This window comes from Vombatus ursinus, unplaced genomic scaffold (assembly GCF_900497805.2).
Source record: "Vombatus ursinus unplaced genomic scaffold, bare-nosed wombat genome assembly UNPS02014807.1, whole genome shotgun sequence".
Classification (NCBI taxonomy): domain Eukaryota; kingdom Metazoa; phylum Chordata; class Mammalia; order Diprotodontia; family Vombatidae; genus Vombatus; species Vombatus ursinus.
Window position 1 is genome coordinate 50,282,563 of NW_020954585.1, and position 25,572 is coordinate 50,308,134.

The 25,572-nt window shown below is 36.9% G+C and overlaps 1 protein-coding gene across 1 annotated transcript in view; it reads left to right on the forward strand.

Moving 5' to 3' along the window:
• The window catches only part of IQCE (IQ motif containing E), a 73,160-nt gene that overhangs the window by 40,471 nt on the left and 7,117 nt on the right, over positions 1 to 25,572 (forward strand). The window contains exons 11-21 of the mRNA XM_027874877.1: positions 142 to 305; positions 1,348 to 1,403; positions 8,585 to 8,784; positions 9,788 to 9,892; positions 10,722 to 10,812; positions 16,148 to 16,333; positions 19,838 to 19,861; positions 21,709 to 21,819; positions 22,342 to 22,457; positions 23,448 to 23,545; positions 24,591 to 24,704. Coding sequence (XP_027730678.1) covers positions 142 to 305; positions 1,348 to 1,403; positions 8,585 to 8,784; positions 9,788 to 9,892; positions 10,722 to 10,812; positions 16,148 to 16,333; positions 19,838 to 19,861; positions 21,709 to 21,819; positions 22,342 to 22,457; positions 23,448 to 23,545; positions 24,591 to 24,704 — 1,265 coding nt within the window. The remainder of the gene's footprint in view (positions 1 to 141; positions 306 to 1,347; positions 1,404 to 8,584; positions 8,785 to 9,787; positions 9,893 to 10,721; positions 10,813 to 16,147; positions 16,334 to 19,837; positions 19,862 to 21,708; positions 21,820 to 22,341; positions 22,458 to 23,447; positions 23,546 to 24,590; positions 24,705 to 25,572) is intronic.

Sequence of the window (25,572 nt, forward strand, 5' to 3'; positions counted from 1 at the left end):
TAATTGGTTTATTTTAGTTTAAATCGTTTGTGAAGAGAAAGATATAATCTCTTCTCCTGATTTATGACATTTACTGTATCTGTTTAGAAATCATTTGTTTATCATTGAGCTATTTCACTTTTTGGTCTGTTTTGCATATAGGTCCCCAGCCGACAAGAAGTCAACTCAGAAAAAGCAGAAGAAATTGAGTGCTACTGTCCTACACTTGTCTAGAAATGTTCAAGAACTTCAGGAAGAGAACCAAAGCTTGAAAGAAGATCTGGACCGGGTGCTAAGCAATTCCCCTATTTCTAACAAAGCAAAAGGTATCATCTACAAGAGCATTTACAATTGAAGGGATTTAGCTTCAGGTTTTCCATGAGGGCAAAGAGCAAGGATGCTGTGGGAGTCCCAGCCCTTACTCTTTCTAACCACATGGCTTAGGTGGCATATCTCTCATATCTGAAACAAGGCTGCAAAGCTTTGGGGAGATTTTATCGTTTGAAAAGTCTAACTATGCAGTTAATATGGTTAATTACCATTAGCAAATGAACCTTGACATGACTTGAAAAATACCCTCTGAATTTTAGCATGGTCTAAGAGTGGTATTCAGGGTTTTAGTGTTATAGAGGCACAGCTGGTGGCACAGTAGGTGGATCACTGGGCCTGAAGTCAAGAAGACTAGAGTTCAAATCCAGTCTCAGACATTTACTGACTTGTGTGACCTTGGGCATGTCACTTAAGCTTTGTTTGCCTCAGTTTCCTCAACTGCAAAATGGGGATAATAATAGCACCTACCTCCTAGGGTTGTTGTGAGGATCCAATGAGATAATATTTGCAGAACTCTTAGCATAGTGCCTGGCACATAATAAGCGTCTATAAATGCTTATTTCATTCCCTCTTATCACACCTTCTGCATCAGCTTCTGAAAGTTTGTTGTATTTAGCCCCTTTAAATGGATGGTTCTGTTTGTTATTCCTTACTCTGTTCCCTGTCCATACCCTGTGTCTGCCAAACTGCCTTTCTTGCTATTTTCCACACAAAACACCCATGTCCCTTCTTTGTGCCATTGTTCTGACTATGACCCATACCTGTAATGTGCTGTACCTTTTAGCATCAAAACTCTGCTTCATTGCCGCCTTCGACATGAAGCCTTTCTTGATGATGCTTATAATGCCACTCCTTTCCCTTCCCCTCCTTTACCTCCTATTTATTTTGCATATACTTATTTATATATGTGTTACCTTCCCTGGAAGGACTGTTATTTTTGACTTTGTATCCTCACAACCTTGCACAATGCCTGGCATATAGTAGGAGCTTAATAAATGCTGACTGATTGTCTATTAAAAGCATTGTTGTTCCCTTTAGGTTATAGTGAATGGAGTAAACAAAGGCTAATGAGACGAATCTCAGAGTTGGAAAAGGTGAGTGACTTAATTATTTTAAAAATAGTTTTTAAACTTTATTTTGTATTTGTGTATTTATATTTAATTTTTGTTTAATTTATTCTGTTTAAAATTTTTGAAGTGACATGACTATATTTTTTTAATTATTTTTTAAAAACTGGCCCAACAAGTGAAATATTAGCCTTCTTGACAAATTGTGACCGTTTTTACATGGTCCAGGTCAGTGATTTCATTGGTGTAGGGAACTCTCAGTGAGGAAACTTTAGCAGTGGAGATCAGCCACTGTTCTGCAGGGTAGAAAGTTATCAGGGACAGGACAGCTAGGTGGCTCAGTGGACAGAGCATCAGACCTGGAGTTGGGAGGACCTGAGTTCAAATCCAGCCTCAGAAACTTTCTAGCTGTGTGATCCCAGGCAAGTCACTTAACTCCAGTTACCTCTGAAAAAAAAAAAGAGAGAGTTATCAGGAACAGCGAGTGGTTAAGTGACTTGCATGGAGTCACACAGAAATCTTGTCTTCAGTTAGTGGGACTTGAACCCAGCTCTTCCTGCCTCCAAGGCTGTCTGTCAAGCACATTATTAACAATAATTTATTTGCTCTGTGTCCTCTTGTCTCTCTTTTTAAATATATTCATTTAGTTTTTAAAATTCTGAAACTAACAAATACCAAATGAAATGAGCATTTCCATATATATTATTAGGGCAGGAAAAGATCGTACATGAAATTGCAAAGCTCTTTTATGCAAAGTTTTGTTTTTGTTTTTTTTTTAAATAATGCATTCAGTACATAACTTTCAAAGCTATCCTGTTTATCTACGATTCCTTCTGGTCTTTCTTGTGTTTTGTTCTCTATTTTTGGGATGGTGGAAGGAGGAGAACCCACCTCTTTTTTCCAGTCTTTTTTAGTCAGCAAATAGGCATTTCTTAAATATCTACTATGTGCCAGGCATCTATGTACTTCTTAAGTTGTGTTGCTTTTGTTTTTGTATAGTTATAATGCATAATATTGTTCTAATTTTGTTTTCTTCACTTTTTATCACTTTACGCCTATATTTCTTGGCATTACTAATGCACATTTGCATAGCAGTTTAAAGTGTTTTCCTTAAAACAACCCCTGTGAAAAGATAATACAAGTATCTTCATTTTACATATGAGGAAATAATTAAGACTCAGGAAAGTTACGTGATTTACTGTAGTCACAGAGCCAGGATTCAAACATAGGTCTCTTAACTTTAAGTCCAGCAGCCCATGCTGTATTTGTTATATATGTAATTTTTATATTACAATGATATTTTATTATATTGATTTATTATATTTTATTTAACTGTTTTCAAACTTGGTTATATTGGGGTATTTTTTTTCCTAGATTTTCACTACTCCAAACAAAGTAGCAATAGCTGTTTTCATAGTATCTATAGTATGTGTCCCTAGTAGTGAGATCACTGGATCAGAGTTTTACAGTTTTTATTATCAACTTCTAGAGGGCTGTCCGAAATATTATATACAAAATTCATTTCTGCCATTAATGAAACAAAGAGTACCTAGCAGTCCACCACCACCAAAACCCTGCCCCCCCAACATTGAATTTTATTGTTTTTAATTTTTTGCCAATTTGATGGATATAAGGTGGGACCTTAGAGTTGTTTTAATTTGTATTTCTCTTATGTTAGAGTTTGAACACATTTTCAAGTGATAATTACCGGTTTGTGTTTTCTCTTTCAGAAATTTTTTGTTCTTATGTTTGTATTAGGGAATAGGTTTTACTGTTTTAAACTTGTGTCAGTCTCCTATGGATTCTAGAAAATAGATTTTTTTTTTACTTGCTATATTTACATTTGAGTAGTTAAGGATTTTCCCGTTTCTTTTTTTTTGTTTGTTTTGTTTTTGTTTTTTGTTTTTTTTCTTTTCTTTTCTTTTTAAATAAATTTATTTATTTTTAGTTTTCAACATTTACTTTCACAAGATTTTGAGTTACAAATTTTCACCCCATCTCGCCTCTCCTCCCACCCCAAGATGGCATGCATTCTGAATACCCCTTCCCCTAGTCTGCTCTCCCTGCTATCTCTCCCTGCCTTTCCCTTCTATTTTCCTGTAGGGCAGGATAGATTTCTGTACCCCATTTCCTGTATTTCTTATTTCCCAGTTGTATGTGAAAACATTTTTTTTTAAACATGTGTTTTTAGAACTTTAGGTTCCAAATTTTCTCCCTTCCTCCCTCCCCACCCACCCTCATTGAAAAAGCAAGCAACTCAATATGGGCTATACATGTGCAGTTATGCAAAACACTTCCATAGTAGATATGCTGTGAAAAACTAACTTTGTTTCCCTTAATCCCATCCCACCCCCCCATTTATTCTATTCTGTCTTTTGACCCTGCCCCTCCCCAGAAATATTTGCTTCTGATTAGCCCCTTTCCAAATCTTCCCTCCTCTCTATCATCCCCCTACTCTCTTGTCCCCTTTCCCTCCTATTTTCCTGTAGGTTAAGACAGATTTCCATACCCAATTGAGTGTGTATGTTATTCCCTCCTTAAGTCAAATCCTATGAGAATAAGATTCACTCATTCCCTCTCACCTTCTCCCATTACCCTTCCACTGTAAGAGCCTTTTCTTTTCTGTTTTTTTTTTTGTGAGATAATTTACCCCATTCTACCTTTCCCTTTCTCCTTCTCCTAGTATAATCCTCTCTCATCCCTTAATTTTATTCTCCAGATATGACCCCTTCATCTTCAACTCATCTGTGCCCTCTATCTATCTATCTATATCTATACATATATATATATATATATATCTACACATACATATAATTTTTTCCCTCCAGCTACCCTAATACTGACAAAGGTCTCATGAGTTACAAATATCATCTTTCCATGCAGGAATGTAAACAGTTCAACCTTAATAAGTCTCTTATGATTCCTCTTTCCTGTTTACCTCTTCATGTTCCACTTTAGTCTTGTATTGGAAAGTCAAATTTTCTATTCAACTCTGGTCTTTTCATCAAGAATGCTTGAAAGTCCTCTATTTCACTGAATGACCATTTTTTCCCCTGAAGGATTATACTCAGTTTTGCTGGGTAGGTGATTCTTGGTTGTAATCCTATCTCCTTTGCCCTCTGGAATATTATATTCCATGCCCTGCCATCCCTTAATGTAGAAGCTGCTAAATCTTGTGTTATCCTGATTGTGTTTCCACAATACTTGAATTGTTTCTTTCTGGCTGCTTGTAATATTTTCTCCTTGACCTGGGAGCTCTGGAATTTGGCTACGATATTCCTAGGAGTTTTCCTTTGGGGATCTCTTTCAGGTAGAGTTCGGTGGATTCTTTCAATTTCTATTTTGCCCTCTGGTTCTAAAATATCAGGGCAGTTTTCCTTAATCATTTCTTGCAAGATGATGTCCAGGTTCTTTTTTTGATCATGGCTTTCAGATAGTCCAGTAATTTTTAAATTCTCTCTCCTGGATCTATTTTCCAGGTCAGTTGTTTTTCCAATGAGATACTTCACATTGTTTTCTAATTTTTCATTCTTTTGGATTTGTTTTACAGTGTCTTGATTTCTCATAAAGTCATCTAGCTTCCAACTGCTCTATTCGAATTTTTAAGGAAGTATTTTCTTCAGTAAGCTTTTGGACTTCCTTTTCCATTTGTCCAGTTTTGCTTTTTAGGACATTCTTCTCTTCATTGGCTTTTTGGACCTCTTTTGCCATTTGGGTTAGGCTATTTTTTAAGGTGTTATTTTCTTCAGTATTTTTTTGGGTCTCCTTTAGCAAGCTGTTGACTTGCTTTTCATGATTTTCTTGCATCACTGTCATTTCTCTTCCCAATTTTTCCTCTACTTCTTTTACTTGCTTCTCAAAATCCCTTTTGAGCTCTTCCAAGGCCCGGGACTGATTGATATTTTTGTTGGAGGCTTTGGATGTAGGAGCTTTGGCTTTGTTGTCTTCTTCTGGTTGTGTGTTTTGATCTTCTTTGTCACCAAAGTAAGATAATATAGTCTGGCTCTCTTTTGCGCTGCTTGCTCATGATCCCAACCAATTACTTGAGTTTTAAATTCTTTGTTAAGGTAAGAGTCTGTTTCCAATGTGGAGAATGTACTGTCCCAAGCTTCGGGGGTTTGTACAGCTGTTTTCAGAGATACTTCTAGGGACCTGAAAATTTTCAGTTCTTCCAAGGTGCTATGATAAAGGGAGAGGTATTTCCTCTCCACCACCACAACAAACTCCACCACACCAGTGCTCCTCCTCGCCCCAGGACCGCCCCTCAGAACTGTGACCCAGATCCAAGCACAGGCAAAGCAAGAGATTCCTGCCTCAGCCCTGGCAAAAAGATCCCTGCAATCCCCTTCTGATCAGCCACTCGATTCCCCCTCAGTCTATGGGCTGGAAGCTCAGGAGGCAGCCGCGGCCCACACTCAGGACTTGTGGCTGAGACCTAGCTCCTTCTCTCCCCACAGTCACAGACTTTTCCCATTCACCTTCTAAGTTGTCTTTGGCGTTCATGAGTTAAGAAGTCTGGGAACCACCACAGCTGCCGGCGATTCAGTCCTCTGAGGTCTGCTCCAGGGTCTCTGCGGCCTGTGCACGCATGCCAAACTGCGCTCCTCTCCCCACCCAGCATGATATACCTTTCCAATCAGCCATCCAGATTGTCTTGGGCAGGAAATTTGTTTTACTCTGTTTTTTTGTGGGTTCTGCTGCTTTAGAATTTGTTTAGAGCCATTTTTTATAGATATTTGGAGGGGTTTGAGGGAGAGCTCAGGCAAGTCACTGCTTTCCCTCTGCCATATTGGCTCCGCCCCTTCCTCCCCTGTTTCTTTTTATTTTGAATACATTGCTTTTTGTTGTATAATTTTTTTTGTATTATCAAACAAACTTTGTCTAATAATTTCTCCCATATGTTCAAAAGATAAACATTTTTCTCTTTCAAAATTGAGATGATAGATTTTCTTTTAGAATTCCGTTCCCAAGGGACAGCTAGGTGGCGCAGTGGGTAGAGCACCGGCCCTGGAGTCAGGGGCACCTGAGTTCAAATCTGTCCTCAGACACATAATAATTCCTAGCTGTGTGACTCTGGGCAAGTCACTTAACCCCAGTTGCCTCACTTAAAAAAAAAAAAAGAATTCCTTTCCCTAATGGTTTTTATAATACTGAGTTTGTAAAACATGAATCCTATATTTGGTTCTATTTCCTTATTATCTCTTTTGTACTGTTGATAATGATTTTCTATTTTATTAAAGTATTTAACATTCTTGATCAGTTTCTTCTCCTGTATTCACTGTCCTCTATGGATTTTCATGACATAGTTCTCTTCTGGTTCTCCAGCTACTAATCTGATTGTTGCTTTTCAGTCTGCTGTACTGCATCTTCATATCATGTTTACTAACTGGGGGAAAACCCAAGGCTTGTCTTGGGCCCTCTCTTTTCTCTCTATACTATCTCGTTTGGCAACCATGAGTGCAATTATCATTTCTTCTGGCCACTGTGTGGATTTTTTCTGCTTGACTATGCTTATTTGTTACAGGGGGTTTTTTTTTCCCTCTCTTTCTCTTGGTTTTTAATTGGGAAGGGGGGTTCATAATAGTAATGCCAAAAAAAAAATCTTTTTTTTTTTTATTCACAAAGGAGAAAATAAAATTCAGAAGGAAGCACAAACAGGATAGTAATGTGTAGAATTTGTTATATGCTTTTTTTTTTAAGCAGGTGGTATGAGATGGAGAGCCAGGTTTCATTATAGAATCCTTTTTTTGTGTTTTGCTGTTATGTATGGAAATACTCTTTTGGTGTAAGTTTAGAATGAAAAAAAATTTTTAAAGAAAGCCAGTCGAGGCTTTGAGACATTAAGCAGCCTGCCCCAGAATGCCCATTGGTGTAGTACAGGTACTTTTTTTTCCTCTTCTACTTGTTTGTGCAGTACACAATGTTACATAGCACTTTACCTGCTGGAAAGCTTATAAACTTACTTGCATTTCTAAATCCTTAACACAAATCTTTAATAAGTAACCAAACTAATTCCTTTGAAATTTAATAGAATGTCAACATACTTTAAAGGAAAAATTTAAATCTTTTCCTAAAATTTCTCACAGGTACAAAGTAGATGCTTAGGGAAAATGGCAAATACCTCAAAAATAAATTTTTTAAAAATTAATTAATTTATTTTTAGTTTTCAATATTCACTTCCATAAGAAAAATATTTTTTTTCAGTTTAAGGAGCTTAAAAGTGGTTATAAATTTTTTTTGGCATATCTGAAAAGTTTCTTGAAAGTAAGTAGTTTTAGAGAAGAAGTGATAGAAATGGAGAACTGAGATGTTTCTGGCTCACATATAGCAGAACAAATTTTTTTCTCTTAAATTAAAAATTCAGGTTTTGTAGGTTATAAGAAGGATCCTAGAGAATGAAAAATAACAAGTGACACATCAAAAGCCCTAAAGCTGGCCTACCAGCCTACAGCTCATTTTTATTCATAGCAGTCTCTGGCTTCTTCGTCATCCCATGCACCTACCTAGGACTCTAAACCTGAGCTCTAAACTCTTCTCCCCTAGAAGCTCCAGAGTAATGGAAAGAGGACTGGCCTTGGCTTAGGAGACCCAAATTCAGATCCTGGTTCCATTCTTATTAGCTATGTGTGCCTTTGTACAAGTTGCCTAACCTCTCTGAGCCTCAGTCTTTTCTGTGTAAAAACACTATCTCACAGGACTGTTGTAAGGAAAGTCTTCTGTAAACTGTAAAATGTTACAAAAATTTAAGCTAACATTATTAAATGATCCAGAGCTAACTTTTGATATGCATTTCTGTTGCTACCTTTTTGAGTCTGCTAATTCTCACAAGAACTTTTCTCTTTTCCCCTAAGTTATGTATTATACTGGTTAGCATTGCCAAAGCCTCAGAATTTTTAATTAATTGCAACCTTTATTCTTTTAGTATACTGTATAACAGGCAAAGTTCCTTGTGACTTAAGCCTAATTTCCTTTTGGTTTCTTGTACTTATCCAGGATTTCATCAGATATTTGTATTATTATAGAACACTGGGTTTAGAGTCAGAAGATTTGGGTTTGAATCCCAGCATTGCTACTTAATGTGGACCCTTGGACAAGCTCTGTCCCCTCTCGAAGCCAGTATGAGACCTATGAAGGTCACTTCCAGCTATAAAGCCTATGAAACCTAAGAATAAGAAAAATAATAGCTAAGTATTTGTGTTTGTTTTCAGAAAGTGGGTGAGCTCGAGAACACAGGATCTCGTTCTCCAGAACAGGTCAGATTGGTTCCCTTGATTCAGTCAGCACCAAACACAGCACAGCAAGATCTGCTGAGATCTGAGCACTCTGAGGAGTGTGAGAGACTTCGAGGGATAGTAAGAAAGCTGAAGGGGGACCGGAGCGCCCTGCAAGCTCAGCTGTCTGATAAAGAGTACGTCTCTTTACAACACAGCTACCCTCCTTCCACCATGTGAAAAAGTTCTTGCTGCTTCGTGTTAAAAAATTTTGCACCTGAAGTAATCTAGCTTTGTTTGGGGGAAATCCATCTTTATGTTAGGTCCAAAACTGGCAGTGTTCAATAAAGAATTGTTTACTATGCTGAAATTTCTTAGACTTTGGCTTCAAATTTTGTTTTAGTGGTAATAAAACATTTGCTAAGTTACCCCTAATGCATATAAATTACAGTACATAAAAAATGGGTTAAATCACAGTATTAGAAAAATTACTTAAAAATGAAAATCCGGGTCACATCCCATTGTAGTGACTTCCAAAGGAGTTTCCAGTTCTTTTTATAGTGAAATTTTAGTCATATGTTGCTTGAAATAAACAGGCCAGTGACTGAATTGGTTTTTTTTGTTTGTTGGTTTGTTTACCATTATAACAGTATTTGATCCAATTTTATATCCTTTTCATTTTTGTTGTGAGAATTTGGTAAAGCAAAAAAAATGTTGAATTTTTTCCTGTTCAGTTTTCTTCCTCTGGTACCTTGTTTTTGGTTCCTTTTATAGTGGCATTGCTGTTTCTTTCCTACTCTGTCTAATCACAAATCTGGTCTAGGTTAGAATAAATCTAACTTTTAGAGATTGAGTTTATCTCTGTAGTTTCTGAGTATCATGCTGTTTGGTTGGCATTCTACTTTGGTCCTGGTGATTTAGCCTGCTAAGTTCTGTCTTTTTAGAGTGCAGTCACACTGAAGCCAAACCCTGTCATTCCTATTATCCTTCTGGTTATAATTAAAATGCTATATTTTGTGTGAACAAAGAAACACTTTAAATTAATTCCAAATTTGAAAAATTCACATTTAAATAGGTGGTATTTAAGGTAATTGTTTTGAATAGCAAATAATTTCTGTAATCATTTGATTAAGCTAGATAATGATAACTAAAAATATGTTAAATGAACACTGAAATTTGCCTCTGGTCCTGTATATTCAGTTTGGAAATGAAGCAGTTACTACAGGCAAAATCTACTTTGGAGAAGGAACTGAAAAAAGTGGAGGAGACGGAGAAAGACAGGAAGGAGAAAGAAGATACCATGAGGTAGATGGATTGAAGTGTCCTGAATTTGAAAAGAAAATATAAAATGCATGCTGGTGTATTTTGAATGGGGTCAAAAAATGCAAAATTTGAAGATCTAATCTGAAAGTATTGATGAGCTAAAAGCAGAAGCTGAACAGAAATATTTTGCACTGAGAGTCATCAGTAAGAAATTCTTGGAAATGATCAGTTGAAGAAGACAACTTGATTTGTTTGGGGGAGAAAAGGGAATAAATAGTACTTTAACCTTTTTTTAAAAAAGCTGGGAATTTAAACAAGTCAGGAAAGGATATATTTGGTGAAAACTAAAGGATCTTTAGTGTTTGTAATGAGGAATTATATTTTTCCCCTTCTCGTTGCCTATTATAACCATTTAACCTAAGTAGGATAATGCTTTTTAATGGAAGTATATGGTTCCTGCTCTCAAGCTTACATCTATTTAAGTTAATGCTAGGTCTGAGTCCAAGCCAGGTTTGGTATCTGGTCCCTATGTAATTTTCATTTTGTCTCACTAGGTTTTGAGGTCAGACAAAATGCATTATTGGGGCAACTAGGTGACGCAGTGGATAGAGCACCGGCCTTAGAGTCAGGAGGACCTGAGTTCAAATTCGGCCCCAGACCAAATACTTGACACTTTCTAGCTGTGTGACCGTGGGCAAGTCACTTAACCCCAATTGCCTAAAAAAACACAAAAAAACCACGTTATTAATAGCGCCAATATGTCAACCTAATGGGTGCCTATTTCTCACTGTGGAACATTCATCAAATTCCACCATTCGAAAGAAAGATTATGATTACAAGTAATATTTTATCTTTGCCCTTACCACTTCAGAGAGGAAATTCAGAGACTTACCAAGAAGTTGCAAGAGACAGAAGTGGACCAGAGAAAGATTGAAGATGATCCCATGGAGATAACACATGAGGTATACATAACTGTATTTTCCCTACCCCATGTTCAGGCTCTGAAGGTCTCTCAAGCTAGTTTTAAGGGATGATTTTAACTTTTTCTCAGGTTGAAACTTTTTCTTAACTGGCTTTTCACAAATGAATTTCGCATTTGTTATCCTAACAGGTTTCTATGTCTTAAGTTATTATTTTATAGATTGAAGTTTATAATGAATTTATCATCAGCAAGTTGGCTTCGTGAATCTGCTCTTACTTCAAGAGTTGGTTATGCTCTTCAGTTACTTTCCTTTCTAGAACAGTATATTGGTAAGGCATAACAAGCAAGGGTACATTCACTCTGGCACTTCCCTTCACTGCTGTTCTTGAAATATGCAAAAAAATTCAAGATTATAGAATTTTTCAAATGTGTAATTGTACTCAGAGGAAAAATATATTAGAATATAACTCTTGAGAAGAAGAGATTTGGTTTGATTGTAAACATCTTGTTAGAAGTAAATTGGAAGCTGGGTAGATCTCTGTGCATGTCCTAGTGAGCAGACAGATGTCCATCTGGATACACCCACACCTCTTTTCCTTCCTTTTTTGTTTACAGACCTACAAATGTGTATTTTGAGGCATTTGGGCTGGGTTGTTAGAGGTTTTCTTTTTTGCCAGCAGGTACCCTGGCTTGGCCCCTGTCAGCCTTGAACGTGTCAGAAAGATCCAACTATCTTCTCTTAGGGAGTATCTGCTGTAGGCAACTGATTTGCTGTACAGCACTATGAAAGTCACCACCTCTCCAAGCATCCTCATTTTCTTCATCTGTAGAAGGAGGGGATTGGACTAGAGAATTTCTGAGGTCCCTTCTGGCTGTAACCCCTCTGTCCGAGTGGAGGTTGAACTAGATAAGCTCTAAGGTCCTTTTCAATTCTGAGCTTCTGTGCTTCTCTGTTGTTTCCCTGCTAGTTTATTCTTGGACTCTTTTGAATCCATACAATAGAAAGCCAAAGCAGAACCAACACCAGGCTGAGAATTTAAATATTAAAATCCCTTAGGCTGCTACTTGCTCTGAGAGAAGCATCATGTATGCATATGACAGAGAAGGGCAGTTTAGGCTGAAATGTCCCCAAAACACATACCCGAAATAGGTAAGTAGTTTATCCCGAAGAATCTTTGCTTTCTTTGGCTATAGCTTTTTGTTCATTGTTGTTAAAGGAAACTGGAAGGTTGAAATCGATTCTTAGCTGGCAGACCAATCTTTGGCTTCTACCTGGTACACAGGGATCACAGATTCAATTCAAGACTTTATTGCTTTTAGAAGAAACCTTTTTTTTAAAGGTTGTGTTTCTATGTAGTTTCCTGGGGGCCTTTTAAAAAATAAGAATTAATAAGGCTGAAGTTTTCTTTGTGTATGCCACCAATTGAAAATAAAATTTGTATTTAGTTTTTCTTTTTCTTTAACAAAATTGATTCCTTTATATGCCACTTTTAATTTTATGGCTCCTTATCCTACAATAAACGTAGAACTATAAGCACTTCAACTCTTGGCATAGATGAAAAAAAAATTTGTTAAGTATTTGAAAAACCTCACTAGCATAGTTTTACTTGCAAAATTTGAATAAGCCACAAACCTGACAGCTAACAGGGAAGATCAGGTTTTCCCATAGTACAGGCTAGTGTGACTTCCACCTGATAGCTTGTACAGTGTTGTTTTGTTATTGACATACACACTGCTGTCTGGAGAAATACCTATTAAACAATTTAATTCTGTTTCAGAAGGAAAACATTTTTCATTGTTGAATAAAGCATAATTTATGCACTATACCTAAAGTGTGTTTTTAGGGTGGTTTTTCCAGTATGTTGAGTTACATACTAAGTAATGCAGAAACACTCTTCCAGTCATACGGAGAAATTAGCCATTTTTGAAAAGTTTCTTTGTTTGCCTGAATGCTCAGATTTGCTGTGAGATATTGTCTAACATCAGGCAGGATCTCCAATTGGAAACAGAATGGCAGCAAAGCAGAGAGTTCAGAGTCTTCTACTCTATATCCTAAGAATACAGGAACTCTAATCACTTAAATGACATGGCATTATATATAACCAATTTTTTCCCCTGCTTTAGGTTTCAGATAAGATTAATATTTAGCCATACATTTCTAATTATTTTTGGAGGTATTGTAAAAAATACAAAAGAATGCCAACTTCAGGAAAAGCTTCTCAGGTGACATAGAGATGCCTTTCCACATAAGTTCCAGCTGAAATCAATGTCTGTCTTTTCCTGTGGTTTCTCATAACACATTGTTCACACTTCTTTTATGCACATATCAGGTTCTATCTTATACATTTCATCTCATATATAAACAGAAGTTATCTGAGGGCAGGGACTGTGTCTTATTTTTCTTTTATCTTTTCTTGTATCTTATACATAGTAGGCACTTCATCAGGGTTGTTGAATGAATGAATGGGAATGAAGGCTATCTTGGACTTGAAAAGTTGTTAACAAAGTGAAATCCATATTGTGTATATTAATTCTCCAGTGTCCTTCAGTAAATTTAGATACTTCTCTTAGAATTTTAACCCTTTTAGAGAAAAATTCCATATTCCTTGAGGAATAAGGATTTCCCCACATGTTTGAGAATGTGTTTTCTTAGTTTCTCTTAGATTAAAGCTCATCCCAGTTTGTTTAAACTCTTCCTTAATCTCTTCCCCCATGAGATGTTCTCTAGGCCATTAAAGGAAAATGAGATACAAACACGTCTGTCCTATTTTCTTGTCTTTTCAGCATACTAATTTGGAGACTTAGAGAAGAAATGGCTTTAGTGCAATGAATGCCTATCTTTGCACTATTGTGTTGGACTGAATTCCATTCAGGAAAGACAATTCTCTTGTATGGTGTTCGTTTTTTTTTTCTTCATTCTTTCTCCTTTCATTTTCTTAAGGTTCTGATATTGTGGCTGGTTATCTGAATTTAAAAGATGGAGGCATGTATCTGGTGCCCTTTTCACATTTGCCAAGAGGTTTCATCCTTTTGCTTAGTCTCAGTAATTCGGCATTGAAACCGTCTAGTAACTCGATTAAATGCTGAGTTGCCATATCAGCAGGGTCTCCTAACACCTTTGCCTCCCTAGTTATTGTCTTGGCTTCAGAGTATTCAGTGCTATAGTCAGCAGCTGAATTTGTATTGGCTAAGATTTGAGGAAATTTGTCCAGTGGCTCTACAGTTGAACTCTGTGTTTTTTCATTTTGGCATCTTTTTTTCTTCTAAAACTGGACAGTCTCAAACTCTTGTCCTTATAGAAACAACTCCTGCAAGAAACTGAAAAGCTGGATAACATAATGACTTTTTCTATTACCCTGTTAAAGCTTAAATCCTTATATAGTTATAGTCAGAGATGTTCACAGCAATTTCTATTTTTAGACATTTAAGATCCCTTTATTTCTACCAGGAGATAATCTATTGATTATTTTTTTCTTCCTAATTCATTTCCTAATTTTTTTAATTTACTTGCTATAGGCCCTAAATTTTTATAATAAATAGGTGATAGAGAACATCTTTGAAAAATGGGGTAATAAAGTAATTGGCATGGAAAGTTTTTATTCCAATAACCTTTGTTTGTTTGTTTGTTTGTTTGTTTTTGAAGCAGAGGAGCCAAGAGTGTCTAGTGTTTATTCAAAGAAAGGTGGGGCTCTTGGGTAGGGTTGGAGTAGTCCTCTAAATAGGGAAGCGAGATCTGGATATTACTAATTGCTAATGATCATTTTAATGCATTTAAGTGGAACAGTGTAATCCAGCTTATTACCGTGTCTAGCCATTGCCATAAGGAATTCAATGTGTTATAATTTGAAAAATTAGAACTTGCTGTCAAGTTGCTTAAGTAAGACTTCCTTTTCTTCAACTATGTATGAAGTGTGTTAATATGTTCTAAGAGTAAAAAATCTTGCAGGCTGTAATCAGATGCAGTTGTAATTACCATTCTTTCCCATTACACTGTTAATAAATTGACAAGTTGCTCCCTTCAATAGAGCATCATTGTCCATGAGATCACAGTACTCTGAGGGAAGGGAGGGGTCATTATCAGAAAATAAAATAGGGTAACTAAACCAAGTTACAGAAACCTTGGGAAAAATCAGGTTGGTATGCTTGGCCAAACAGATACGATGGCAGCTAATTGTTCTGGGCAGTATTCTATTAAAAACCTATTATTGATCTGGCCTAGGCATTTGACCTAGTTTTAAATTTTTAATAGTTTTTTTGGATTGCTTCCTTTGTGAGATCTTTTTCCAATAACTTTGTCTCCACTGAGTTTAAAGATTAGTATTTTCGTTGTTAGAAATATAAAATCAAGATGTATAGAAAGAAAATGTATGCTCGAAAGCTGGTGTCAATATGGAAACAGTAACAATTTGATGGTTATAATGGAAAAACTTCTTTCCTCTAACCTAAACCAAAATGATATTTATCATGTTTAACCCTACCACCTGTACTTTCTGTATATTAATTAAGCCAAGGTAATAACTAAAAACAAACACAAACCTAGGACTTTTCCAGTTATCATCTCTGTAACAACATCAGAAGTTTGCTTTTATTCGTTAATTCTAATTTAAGAAATGATTATTTAAATTATAAACCATTTTATAGACATAGTGACTCAGACTACTGGAAATAGTAGTAATGCTAGAAATGCTTCTTGGCCTCAGAAAGTTAATTCAAACTCAAAATTCTCCTTCCTCTGCGCCAACCCTAGGAAATATCTTTACCAACAGAAGAATTTGGCCTATCATTTGATGTTAGGTATCATTAATGTTGGCATTGATCAGTCATGGCACTAAGTAACCCAAGAAGCAGGTATTCTATGTTCCATCTTTAGTGCTGCTAAGTTGCTTTGTGACCTCAGAAAATATTAATAACCTTCTCTGTGCTTTAAGTGTTCTCAAGCTATAAAATAGGGATGCTGATATTTTTCACCTACTTACTGCCTTGGGATGTGAGAATAATTAATTAATTAATGTCAGGAAGGCTTTTTGAAACCCACCAGAAAAAGATTGAAGTATTGCATGTTGGTGGGATCACAAGTGATATCAGGGTTGGTTTTTTTTTTTTTCCAACAAGAAGAGTGCTGCCAGAAAAAAATTTAGAAACTTTAATGAAAAATGACTTTGAATCCATTTTACAGTTTGTACTTTGTTTCTCATCAAAGATTTTGTCAAGCTGATCAGTGTGTACAACTTTTCTTCAAATTAAAAGGCATGATCAGAATATCCTGCTGTCATGCGAAGTAATATCCTGCCACCTTACCTGATAGTTATCTACCCTGCTTCTACTTATTCATTTCCTTCCATGACTCATTCTTTTCTATCTTGAATTTCTTGCAGACTCAGGAAGATGCCTTTATCTCCTCCAACATTACCTGTATCCAAACTCAGCAAGGTTTTGTGTCGAGTTCAAGTAATGTGTCCATTCAGTCTCCTACTTTCCACCCTGATGCACGGAACAAAGCGCACAGTAGAGATAAAGCTGCCAGAATTATCCAAACTCAGTGGAAGATATTCAAGAGAAAGGTGATATTTTCTGGAAAAAAAAAAAGTAGTTCCACGTAGCTGTCACCTCTTCCTGTTCTAGACTCTCCAGCTTCTCAATAAGCGTTCTTAGAAAAGCTCTCTCCTAGGAATAGTAGACTCTTAGAGCTGGAAGGGAGCTTAGAGAGCAGAGCCATTGATGGGTCCAGCACTCTCATTTTATAGATGAGGCCTAGCTTGGTGAAATGATTTCTGTAAAGTCACACAGGTAGTCAATAGCAAAGCCTGATTCCCAATTGAGTGTTCTTTCCCACTGTCCCATGCTGTCCTACGGCTGGTACATGGGTAGGAGACATTATCCCAAAAGGTTTCCCAGTAAGAGATAGATGAGATTAATTCCCATATAAATTCTTAATCAGACCTGGAATCTTACAGTCTCCAGCTTATGTGTAACAAATATGCATTTCACATCATTTCATGTAAAAATCATAGGACTTTTGCTTTGCCCGTAGAAAAATAATGCTATTGACCCACAGTACCCAAAGATTGTATACTTTTGAGTTATTTTTCTGTTATCTAAAATGGATTGCCCTGAAGCCATTCATACACTCACCTGACAAGCAGATGAGTAAAATGTGATTTATGAAATGATTAACTGGGGCTAGGGGTGCAATCTACTTTAACAAGACTGAGTTTTTCATGGTACAAAGCTGACTGGTACGTGGATCAATCCCTCTGGCCTTGACCTCATTTGCATAGTCAACATTACTGTATCTCTGACCGTATAATCAAGGCCTCTGATAACAGACAAACGTTTCTAGCACTCTGATATCTGTAAATTTTATCTCCAATTCTGTTAAAGGAATGCAGACTGGTTTTTATGAGACAAATACTATTTACTTGACCTTACTTATATAGAAAAGTATGGTTACAGAGAAGCTAAAAAAAATTCTCTAAGAATGCCAAAAAGATTAAGTGTATGTAGGGAATGTTACATGATTATGGAAACTTGTACACAATGTAAATACTAGGAATTCAAATAATCTTAAAGCTTAACTAATTTACCACAAGGGAGGGTAGAAATTAAACCTTACTATATATACGTTGCTCCACTTGTCAGATGCTAAATATGTAAAAGATCTTAGAGAGAAAATGTGATTTGTTGGGTTGTCGATATTTTATTTTTGCTTTGTTTTGTTTTTCTAAAACAACCATGGAGTTACCTGCTTACTTGAATACTGTGATACCTATGCCCCACTTGCATAGTCCTCAAAGAATAGTTCTAATCCCCATTTCCTGGTTGAAGGAGTATATTACTGTTCTGCAAATCATCGTGAGCCTTTCTGTCTTGACAGACATAACAGTGGAGCTGCTAGAGCAGTTCTTAGCCCAGAATGTAGACTGTCCCTGTCCCTGTGTCCCTTAATCTTCAGTTTTTCACTTTCATTCAGCTCCCTTCTCTTATTTACTCTGCAGGTGTTAGTTGAATAAATGAGTCAGTCTCAGCTATAGTCCCACCTTCTGTAAGAAGCTTTCCTGATCCTCCTTAATGACTAGTGGCATTTCTCTATTGATTACTTCCAATTTATCCTGAATGTGTCTTGTTTGTACATCATTGTTTGTGTGTTGTCGTCCCCCTGCCCCCGTTAGACCGTGAGCTACTTGAGAGCAGGGACTGTCTTTTGCCTTTCTTTGTATCCCCAGTGCTTAGTACAGTGCCTGGCATATAGGAAGTGCTTAATAAATGCTTTATTGATTAACTGACTAACAAGATGGGTTGGGGTTTTCTCTCTCCAGTTCTAAGACTTTGCTAATAGAATTCAGATTCTGATAACTCAATTTATTTTGCTAAAGTTGCAATGTAATGTAAACCCGATGGTACTAATACAGTCATCTGAATATCATTTGTCTGTATTGTGCCTGTTTATTATAAAACCTACACCTCTAATAAGGTGATCAAAAAAAATTCAGTCTGTAAGTAGAAAGACTCAGTACTTAGCACAGTTCCTGGCACATAATAGATGCTTGATAAATAAATGCTTATTACTTACTTAAGAGTCAGTATATCTGGGCTTGGTTCCCATGTTTGTAAAATAAAAATAGTATGAAATCACAGAATCTCTGGGTTGGAATGGGCCTCAGAGGTCATCTGGGTCTAATCTGTACCTGAATAGGAATACTCTTTCTCCTGTGACTTGAGAAGGGGTCCTCTGTGAGCATTGTGTAAAGATCTTCAGTGATGGAACGCTCAGTGCTTCCTAAAACAGCCCATTCTACTCTCAGGTAGTAATATCTTCTAGTATTTATTCTGTACCTAAGAGATATTTTGAAGATAAATGAGATAATACTTGTACAAAGCTTTGAGTCTACAGAGGAAATTTTGTTTTCTTTTAATTTACTATATCTAAAGTCTAAGCCACAGCTGAACTTGAAACTAACAATTGATTGGTCCCCACTTTTGGCTTATGTCCAGCACACATTCAGAAGGTCAGCGTTTTTGTGGGTATTAAGTTAGAGTTAGGAATAGTGATGCTAAGGGTAACCACCCTTCTTAACAGTGACAAGTAGGGTCTCAGAAAATAGAAAGGACTTTGATCAAGTAATCCTAGGATAGTTCCAAAATTTATTATTCTTTTCTGTTCTCTTCTCCGGGTTGTGACAGTTTGACCAAATACAACAGACTTGGACTGAAAGCACAATGAACTCTTTCTTCATCACCAGGTACTTCCCCTACTGCCTATCTAACTAGTACTAAGAGAACATAAACTAAGAGTCAGTTAAGTGTATGTAGGGAACAGACGACTGTTAAGACATTTACTCTTCCCAAGGCACTCTTTTAGATGCTGGGGAGGCAAAAATGAAATAGCCCCTGCTCCAAAGGAACTTACATTCTACTGATATATTCATAGTCTTTAGCTTTTATTCTGTAATGTGCTAATTGATCTTTAGTCTTCTATATACCTTGGGCCTCATCTTTGCATCATGTGCCCACTCCTTACTCCTTCCCATTAAAATACAGCTTTATCTCACTCCATTCTACATTGTCCTAGTCCTTATCCTCATCTATTTATTGTTCTAGTGATGGAAAGATCTTCTCCCTGTAATGCTATGCTTCTTACTTACATAGGTTAGTTATTATTAAACATCAGCTGGCTAATGCAGTGCTTATCATTAGTGACAAACACTAGTAGAAACTATTACTGATACTGAAACCCTTTATCTTTAATTTGAGAATATTTCATCAGTAGACTTGCCTTCGTATTTATGTTTTGCTTGGGTCAGGGTCATCAATGAGTTTATGTTCTCTTGGTACTAGTTAGATGGGCAGTAGGGGAAGTACCTGGTGATGAAGAAAGAGTTCATTGTGCTTTCAATCCAAGTTATGTTACCATTTTGCTTTTATTTCTATAGTAACTGTGTTTTTCAGTCCCTTAGTTGATCTAATAGCAGTGGTAAGGGGAAAAAATGGAATCCCCTGGGGGAAGAATGTGATTTTAAAAGACCAGAGGACCTAATGTTAATTTAAAATTTGTTTTTCTATTTCAGAAAAAAGAGGCTAATCTGGATGAGGTACGTGTGGGTTATTACACCAATAATGTAACATAAAACATCAGGGGATGTTTTAATATTGAAGCTTACTACATTTGTGCAGGTTTCAGAGACATCTCTTTAAGTACTCATATTTTAATTAAAACAAATCCCATTATTAAATTTAGAATGAGAAAGTGACATTAGCATTGAAATTTTTAAGGACATTTCAATTTTTATTTCAAATATATGATGTGATTTTGATGTTTCATGATGAGAGGGAAAAGTATGCAGCTCTAAACACTGTATATGTGTGTATAAATTATATATTATATATATGTGGATATATATACATAATACACACAAATGTATGTATCTTTATATACATACATACATATATACATATATGTGTGTGTGTGTGTGTGTGTATATAGTTCTAGACATGTAGCTTTCTTCAGCTGCTTCTTTATTGAGGACCAGGTCATCTTTTCTGGAAAGAGTAGACAGAGTAGGTTGATATGTATTTTTATGAAGTCCTGGAAATCTCCCTACTCCTCTCTCGCCTACTTTTCTCACTTTCTTCTCTTTTTCAAAGGTACTGATTGGGATTTCTTCTTTAGGTCAGCAGTTCTATTCCCAGTTCATCCAGAGTGTGTGGCTTTTTGGATCATTAAGGAGAAAAATTCTTCTACTCATAGAGGCTAAGCATAGCCATCACAGTGCTTCCACATTCCTGCCTCCATCAATCTGAGGAGCACCTCATTTTGATCCTCTTTACCTAGGCCCTGGTTTTATATCATTTCAGTAACTACTAAAGATAACCACTCTCTTAACAGTGGCAAGTAGGTTGTTAGTAAACAGAAGTGACTGGCCTTTGATTGTTCCCCAAGTAATCCTAAGTTAGTTCCAAAATTTATTGCTCTTTTAATTTTTTTCTGCAACCAACTGATGTTCAGACACTTTTCTTTATTGTTTTTTTTTTCACTTATATTTTATGTGACATACCTTCATCAAAAATCAGTCCTTCAGGGATAGCTAGGTAGTGCAATGGATAGAGCTCTGGCCTTGGATTCAGGAGGACCTGAGTTCAAATATGGCCTCAGACACTTGACACTTACTGTGTAAAGTGTGTGACCCTGGGCAAGTCACTTAACCCCATTGCTTATCCAAAAAGCAAAAAAAAAAATAAATCCTTCATCCAAATAAATCTATGATCCTATGATGCTGCCTTAAAAAAGAACTGAAATGCTTTCTTTTTACCTGACAGTTGTGACAGTTATGAAACTAATGTTGATTTTGTGCTCAGTATGTCTGTCTGTTGTTTGGTTAAAATGAAATCAGAGCTCCAGTTCCCTTGTCAAGCATTTGGTATTTTTAAGCAAGAATGAAGGTAGACTCATTCAAGGTTGGTTTATTATTAACCCTACTTTCTGTCCCAGAGATAGAGGGCAGAACCTGTGAAGTCTCTATACTGACTTCCAGAAATAGAAAAAAAAAAAATTTCTTTGCCATGCCAGAAGAGCCTGTCAGTCCCTGCCTTATTTTAGAATTTGTGTATGAAGTAGCCAGAGCCTTTGGATAACTAGGCTCTAATATGAAAAGATTAGCACGTGCCTTGAGCTATCAAATATGGGCCAGTATTAAGCAGCTGGAATGTAATTACATTGAGAAGTACCATCATTTTTAGATTTTCAGGATTCAGTTTGACAATTAGGTCAAGGATCATTGAGTTTATTCTCAGTGTGTATTGGGATATTTCTGATTGTAGTAGGTTTTGTGAGTGATGGGGAGAAAGGTTCTTCTTAAACATTTCTGTGATTATCTGCTTTAATTTGTAGCTGCCATCTTTCCAGGGAATTAACATCCATTTCTCTCTTTCTCTCTGCTAGGCGGCTGCTGTGCTGCAGGCAGTTTTCAGGGGACATTTAGCACGGGAGAAGCTGTTTTCGAGCAATACATTTGATTCAGAATCTCCCAGCATGCCCAGCTTTCCAAATAAGGTAGCCATCAAGACGGCTGGACACAGACCCAATAAGTCACTCTCCGTTTCTTCTTTTGGTGCAGTTTGTCAACTAGGGGAAGTACTAACATTTTTCTAACTTAGTCTTTTAAAGCTTTCTTAACCAGTGGGCTTAACCTAATGCCCTGGGCTATAGTGTATTTTCAGACCCCACTAATTTTGCCTCTGGCCCAGCCCAAGAAAGCCTAGTTTTGGAAGTTAAATTGCTGTTGGTGGGGCTGAAGAATAAAGTAGCATATCTTATCTTGTTGCTAAGATATAAGAACCCCATTTTAGCCACTATTTCCTACAAAAAAAGATTTGTATCTCAACAGCTTTCAGAGTATAAGAACCTATAATCAGGTGGTTGCTCACTTAATAGCACTAGTAATCCACGAAACCAACCAAGGGAAGAGATCTTGTTCTTTGTCTTTCTTGTATCCAGGGTGGTGAACCTTAACTTGACTGTGAAAGGTTTGATGTTAAACTTTTACTTTCCTCATTTGATATCATTACATTGTAGAGATCCAACACATCCTGCCATTCCCCAGTTTTGGTGGCTGAAAACAAGGAGGAAGACGAGGCTATTGCAGTCATCCAGTCGATTTTCAGGGCACACTCAACACGGATGGGATACCAGTAAGTCAGAAGCAGCAGGTTCAAAGTGTGATTCATTTTTTTGTTAGGCCTATTTCTATATTAAGAGAGAACATAGGACTCAAAGGTAGAAAAGAGAGAACTGCCAGTGCCACAGTCACCCAGGAATAACACCTGATAGCATGTAGACATTAGGCAGATAGGGTGTTGCAGCAGGCTGTTGTCAGCTGTTTGTGAGCAAAGGTTTTGGTTTTTTGGTTTTTCCAATTCTTTTGATGAACAGGTAGTGCACTGTCAATATGTGGTAAGCCTTAACTGATCAGATTTGAAGAGCCCCTGGGATCTCATCATTGTGGAAAGATTCCATGATCACTTTGCTTTTTTTTTTTGCTCTAGGGGAAAATATATAGATAATATTTTGGCTTCCTCTTGGCCTAAGTAACCATGAGTCTGTAGACTTCCTGTATTATTACTTTTTTTTTAATGTGTAATTTTGGTATTTAACAGATGAAAATATCCCAAAAGGCTCAGAATAGACTCCTTCGTTCATTTTTCTAACAGACTTTTTTTAACAGCAATTCCATAATCTAATCTCTGCCCAGGTTTTATAGTGACTCTGTCCAACAAAACTTCCTCCTTTGATCTGTAGTGCTCCCTTCTTTATACCTTTGCCTTAGGGTCTACCTAAAGACGTAATGCACCAAAAGACTAGAAGGGGGAAAAGGATGGTGTAAAAAGCCTGTTTATGAAATCTCAAAATCTCAACAGGCTGGGCCTCCATTTTCTCCTTTGTACAGTGAGGTGTTAGCCTAGATGATCTCTAAGGTACCTTCCAGCTCTGAACATTCTATGTGGCCATAAACAAGCATTTAGCCGATTTGCTAAAGTTTGAGTTGTTTCCCTAATTATGACTGTATCTTTCTCCAGATCCCTCTCTTTAACCAACACAGGCAAAATAATGAGCCCTGCTTTGGACCTCAAAACACTACAACTTGTCCTTTGAAGACCTTTTTATTCTTTTTTTTTTTCCAGTGAAAAAACAGCCTCTGATTCTCCCATAAGTGAAAAGAAACCTATTTCAGCAGTGTTCGAGAAATCAGCCTGTCTAGTCTCTACACCATCTTCTCTTGGTAATCTCATTTTTTAAAAAAACTTAGACACAAGGCAATGTTTATTTTAAACCAAGAGGATAGCTACTCTAAGTTCCTTTTTATACAGGAAAATAACAGGGCCCAAATAATTCTTTAAGCATTATACATTGATGGAGGTTTATCTTTGACACTGCTTTGGATTAACACAGTTCATCCATGCCTTTTAAAAATGTACCCAGAAGGAAAGAATCCCAATTTATTCCCATTACTTAGTTTGTAGGAATATTTTAATATTAATTATTAGGGTATCTTATTTATTACTAACCTAATTTAGTGTGTCCTTCCTTCTGTTTCTCTCATTTTTAGACCCAGCTCTTTCTGGGAAAGAATGGTTTCTCTACCTTGACTAATGGCTTTTTTTTGCTTGTTTGTTCTTCAAGAAAAATATCTCTTTTAATTTCCTGTCCTGTTTCACTAAAGCCCAAAGTAGCATTATACTACACTTAGTAGATTACATTTGGCATCCTAACTGCATGATCCTTTCCAACTCTATAAATCTATCAACGAAGCATAGGCTTCTGTCTGCCCATTGGGGAACAAAAATATATTGAGTTCCTTCATCTGCCATGTCTGATGTGAATATCAGAATAATGCTAACTATGAGCAATTAGGAACCATTTGATTTTGCAAGTAGGACTTTTAAGATTTAGAGATACTATTCAACCACAAAATATAGTCTTTGAGTTTTCATTTGTGAACATGGCACTGAGGGCAAACAAGGAGTATAGAGGGATCCTCTAGTGTGGTGGTGTTTGAGACTAATAGTCTTATTCTTACTTACTGCTGTTCAAAGAGTCAATCATATGGAGATCACTGCAGGCCTTATTGTAGTTCCTTCTAATCTAAGAGATGGTGTCACCTTTTGGAGGGGGTGGAGGGCAGGGGCAGGTAGATTTGGAGCTTCCTGAATTAATAAAATGGAAATATGCAGAGAAAAGAGATAAAATCATTATAAATCCAAGAGTTTTGTTTGCTTTGCCATTGATTTTCATCTTTGAAGCTTCTGACTTTTGAGTTATTCTAGGTAAAGAAGATAGTGAAATTAGTAGTGAAGAGACTATAGAAGAATTACCAGCTGATGATGATGAGAGTATGCAGCCAAAAGAGCTTAAGGCACTGGTTCATCAACCCTGTTGTGGTGAGTGTCTAAATACATTCATTGAGTCTCAGGGAAGAAGCCTAAGCAGTCTTTTCTTTCACAAGCAGAGTTAGGGTTTCTCAGGCACATGGGATTGTTCATTTGTTTGCTGACTGGGAAACATCACCCAGTTGAAGGAACAGACAGGACAGGACAGCTTACTGGTCTGAGGACACAGGAATTATGACTTGTCCTTCAGTTCCCGAGTTCCACATCTGCACTTCCTGAGTGGCCTGCCATGAGCCCCAAAGAGTGAGCTCAGGATATCATTCTTGGAGATCACTGCCTTTTAGCTCGTATTTCTGTCCATTTGCACCAGTGTTCCAACCCTTCTGGAACTCAATTCTGAGACTCTTAAATATGATCAAATTGTCCAGGCATTGGAGTCTATGGAGAGAACACTGGACTTGGAATAAGGAGGCCAGGGTTTGAGTTCTGGCTTTAACCATTACTGACTGTGTGACCATAGGGAAGTCGTTCAGTGTATCTGAGCCTTTGTTTCCCCACCTGTAAAGTAGGAATCACAACACTTGCACTTACCACTTCACTGGATTGGTGTGAGAAAAGCTTTGTGAACCATAAAATGCTAGAGAAATGTAAGTTGTGTTATCAGCAATACTAATAAAGACTAATCAATGTATGCAAGGTGTAGTAGACAGAGGGCCAACCTTGAGTCACAAAGACTTCAGCTCAAGTCCTTCCTCTAACACATCACTGAACCTGCCTGTGGCTTAAACACAGACTAAATCACAGATCTCTGTCTGTCTCTGTATCTCAGTCTGTCTCTGTCTCTGTCTCTCTCTTTTTCTGGTTCTTTCTCTGACTCTCTCTCTCTCTCTCTCTCTCTCTCTCTCTCTCTCTCTCTCTC